Genomic DNA, 4450 nt, shown 5'->3' on the forward strand with positions numbered 1-4450 from the left:
AGGTTAGGGATTCTCGCCGTGCGTGCACAACTGCCAGATCCAGTGAATTTTTATAATAGACGTGAATCTTTCTGAGAAAAAAATTGAAAAATTATGGTTTTTTTTTTCATTTTAAGGGCAGATGGAAAACTGTGTTGAGCTGGGTGCAACACGAAATGTGCACCAGAATATTTACCAGCCACCGAACGAAGCTTTACCCGTGTTGGATTTGGTCCAAAATGAAGGAAACGGTTTTTCTCCTCTAATAATGTTCTGTTCCAATCTGGCTTTGGCTCCGCCCACCCACTGCCCTCCCTCCTGCTCCTCCTCCCACTGTTCCCCCTAGAAGCGACCCGAACGAACCCGACCGGCGAGGCCTCCACCACGTATTCCCCACAGATTTCTGCAGGAATCCATCCAATTTGCGCCCTCTCCTTTCCGCCGGTCCAATTCGCCTGCAAGTTTTGGGGGAAAACAGCGATTTTCTCGCCTTTCGCTTTACCCCCTTTCCCTTTTGACCCCGCGCGGTTCTTCTTTTTACGGGTGCCGCCGATCGGAAAGGCGCGGTCTTCTTCGTGGATTTCGGCTCCGGATTTGATCTGGTAGGGTTCGGTTGTACTCTTTATCATTCTCGCGCGATGCGTGGATTTCCTTCTTTCGATGTTCCTTACGGTGTTTGATTTGATCAGGTTGATGAATGATGGATTTGCGGGACTTCTTTAGCGCGGTTTGATCGGGGGCTTGTTCGGCCAATCCGTTATGATTAAGCAAATCCTGGGCAGGTTACCCAAGAAGCCGGCCAAGTCCGGGGAGAAGGATTTCGCCGGAGCCGGCTCGTCGTCCCTGTCAAGCCCCACGGCGGATGCAAGAACCACCACAGATTTGACCATGTCTAGTAGGATTGGCAATCCGAACAATTATGTCACGAATCCTGGGCAGAGTTACAGCAACAGGAACGCTGGTGTTGGTGCGGGTGCCAGCAATGGTTTCATGGCCCCGCCTGTGTATGAGCCGCTCCCGAGCTTCCGGGAGGTGCCGCCTTCCGAGAAACCTGCCCTGTTCCTCAGGAAGCTCTCCATGTGTTGCGTGGTCTTCGACTTCTCGGACCCCACCAAGGACGTGAAAGAGAAGGAGGTCAAGAGGCAAACATTGCTTGAGCTGGTGGATTATGTCACCTCTGCCACCGGGAAATTCCCAGAGTCTGTCGTGCAAGAGGTCGTCAACATGGTATCCACAAACTTGTTCCGGGGCCCCAACCCCGCCCCAAAGGAGAACAAGGTAATCGAGTCATTTGATTTGGAGGAGGAAGAGCCTGTCATGGACCCGGCATGGCCTCACCTGCAGATTGTCTTCGAACTGTTCTTAAGATTTGTTCAGTCTCCAGAGACAGATGCTAAGATGGCCAAGAGATATGTTGATCAGGGTTTCATTCTCAGGCTGCTAGATCTCTTCGACTCAGAGGATCCTAGGGAAAGGGAGTATTTGAAGACAATACTTCACAGGATATATGGGAAGTTCATGGTGCACCGTCCATTCATCAGGAAGGCAATTAACAATATATTCTACAGGTTTATATTTGAGACAGAAAAGCATTATGGGATTGCAGAGCTGTTAGAGATTCTGGGCAGTATAATCAATGGTTTTGCTTTGCCTCTCAAGGAAGAGCACAAATCGTTTCTAGTCCGCGCGCTGATTCCACTCCACAAACCAAAATGTGTTAGCATGTATCATCAGCAACTGTCATACTGTGTCACTCAGTTCGTTGAGAAAGATTGCAAGCTTGCTGATACCGTTATAAGGGGTCTACTTAAGTATTGGCCAATCACAAATAGCTCAAAGGAGGTGATGTTTTTGGGTGAGTTAGAGGAAGTATTGGAAGCTACTCAGTCAGCAGAATTCCAGAGATGTATGGTGCCACTTTTCCGACAGATTGCCCGCTGTTTAAATAGCTCTCACTTTCAGGTAAAATGGAATTGCAGAGTGCCAACCAAACCATACACATATGATACATGTTAATAGCTCATGGAAGTTCTCGTCCTTAAAACTGTTATTAGTTTTGCGATAGTCTTTGCTCGTAGCATGATTTTCTAGAACTTATTAATGCAAGTGAACTAACATCTCGCAAACAATAGGTATATAGTGTGTACTAGTCCTGTTCATGTTGAAATATGAATAGTCATGTTAGCCGTTTCCTGGTAATTTTAATTACTTCATCATTAATTCCTTGCAAATAGGATCGATTTAAGCTGCTGATTTTAACTTGGCCATGAATAATAACTGTTGTTTTGCTACTTCAAATTTATCTAAGCCTTGAAATTATCAAGAGCTATCTTTACCTGGGGAGGTCGAGGTTGAATAATGGTTCTGTTGGTGAGAAAAATATTGCAAGAGTTCAGGTTTGCTGAAGCAATCCATGCCATGCCTGCCTTATGAACATCGGTACCAAAAATGTGTCATACCTATGTTATTGGGAAGCTTAGCGAACTTGGTTATATACCCTGCTATGCAACTGTGACCGACAAATATTGAATCTAGATAAGTTCTGCTTTATATTAACAACTAACTCTGCCATATTGAATTATCATTTATGTGTGTTTATCATTTTAGTAACACTACAAGCATTAAATCATTTTCAGATCGGATGCACCTATGCGTAACAGAACCTAGATGTGCTTAGTTCCACAGCTTTCTAGTGTATTTCCTAGAGATATGATCAGTTTTACTTATCAGTTATCTCTGTTTGCTACTTCACCGGCGTAGAGCAGTCAAAACTGTATGGTCCCTTATATATATATGGTGAAGCGCCCTGATCCAATTTTGTTATGGGTGCGACAGCAGAAGAAACTGCCCTGATCCAATTTTCCTGCTTTGAGAATTGCCGTTAAGTACATATCTGTGTTTATTCTATCCTTTGATCACTAAGTTAGCATTCTGAGCACCTGGGATTTAACTATTATGTACAAACTTTGTTAATTCTGCATTCATAAACAAGCTGATTTTCCTCTGTTCCCAACGCAATACATCCTTGAATTACCATACCTACTGTTCACCTTCTGTTGACGCCTGAAAGGTAGACTTCTTTATTGTATGCATTTTCAGGTGGCATTCAAGAATAAAAGTCTGTGCTTAGTATTTTACCTAATGATACGAAATGCAGTGATATTCCAGCAGTAGGATGAATCAAGCTATGCGCCCTATTGTCCCCGTGCTACTTATTTACTATGTGGTAATGATGCATCTACTCCTCTTATGTTTTGCAGGTGGCAGAGAGAGCTCTGTTTCTGTGGAACAACGATCATATTGAGGGTTTAATCAAACAAAACAGCAAGGTGTTACTGCCCATAATCCTTCCTTCGTTAGAACGAAATACAAAAGGTCATTGGAATCAGGCAGTGCAAAGCTTGAGTCTTAATGTTCGCAAAATATTCTTGGACCATGACCCTGTACTCTTTGAGGGGTGCCTGAAGAAGTTTCAGGACGATGAAGCTCAAGAAGATGCGATGCGATCAAAACGTGATGCCACATGGAAGCGCCTAGAGGAAATTGCCTCGTCAAATCCACAAGCAGGGAGGCCACAGGCAATAGCTCATCAGCAGAGTTCTTCTACCTAACCTCCTGGCTGACTTGCATATGAGCCGCTCTTTCTCAGGATCAAGTTGAATCGCTGACATGAATGCTCATGGACGACTGCTTGCCACTTGGTACTTGTTCCTAAACATCTTACAGGCTGACATGTACATACAACCTAGATGATGGACCGTGAAGCTTTAGCGCTGCTCTTGTGTTCTGTCGGTTGCGAGATCAAGGATTCAGTTTTCATCATCGAGGGGTGAAGTAAAGGAGGCAAATTACCTGTCCTGGCTTATATAAGGTGTATGTGCTGCAACAGGTCCAGTGTGCTGCCTGCAGCTCAAGGAATAGGTCGAGTGGCACTCGCACTAGGTTGCCGGTGCTGATTTTGCTGAACTGTAATGCGTTATGTATGAACAATTTCTAGTCTTTTGTCTTTGTAATATGCACTGGTGTACATTTGTTTGCTTCAGTGGATGTATACACAAATCTGGAAGCAGGCAAAGGTTTTCTTTACTTACCAAAAATCAGCTTCTAGTAAATGGTTTGCATTATGAGATCATCCTTGGATGAAATGCATTGAAATATATCATAAAAATAACCAAATAAGTCACGTATAGCTTATCAAATTAATCAAATATATGTTGTAAAAATTTGTCGCAGTTTGATAAAAATGAAAATGACAAATGTCATGATGCTGATGACCAAAGACCAAAGGAATTCAATTCCGGCTCACCTATAGCTCAACTGAAGATGTTGAGGATTTCATCATGGACAGTTGAAGACGAGATATTGGAGGAAACCAAACCTTGTGCCATTGTATTATAGCTGAAGATTTGGTTCCATCCAAATCTCACATTCAGCTTCCAAGGTTAGGTTCTTCAGACAAGAAGTTCAGAGG

The 4450-nt window shown here is 43.6% G+C and overlaps 1 protein-coding gene across 1 annotated transcript; it reads left to right on the plus strand.

Moving 5' to 3' along the window:
• The first annotated feature begins 242 nt into the window (after positions 1-242).
• Positions 243-4065, plus strand: LOC125525157 (serine/threonine protein phosphatase 2A 57 kDa regulatory subunit B' theta isoform). Its single transcript, XM_048690176.2, has 3 exons — positions 243-581; positions 669-1941; positions 3240-4065. The coding sequence occupies exons 2-3, from the start codon at positions 739-741 to the stop codon at positions 3588-3590; spliced, it is 1554 nt and encodes a 517-aa protein (XP_048546133.1). The 5' UTR covers positions 243-581; positions 669-738; the 3' UTR covers positions 3591-4065.
• Positions 4066-4450: the final 385 nt, after the last annotated feature.

This window comes from Triticum urartu, chromosome 7A, assembly GCF_056163025.1.
Source record: "Triticum urartu cultivar PI428250 chromosome 7A, HENAU_Tu73, whole genome shotgun sequence".
In the NCBI taxonomy this organism is placed as follows: Eukaryota; Viridiplantae; Streptophyta; class Magnoliopsida; order Poales; family Poaceae; genus Triticum; species Triticum urartu.

Coding starts and splice junctions, on each gene's coding strand:
- LOC125525157 (XM_048690176.2), top strand. CDS start 739: ATGATTAAGCAAATCCTGGGCAGGTTACCCAAGAAGCCGGCCAAGTCC. Junction 1,942..3,239: donor TAAATAGCTCTCACTTTCAG/GTAAAATGGAAT, acceptor TATGTTTTGCAG/GTGGCAGAGAGAGCTCTGTT.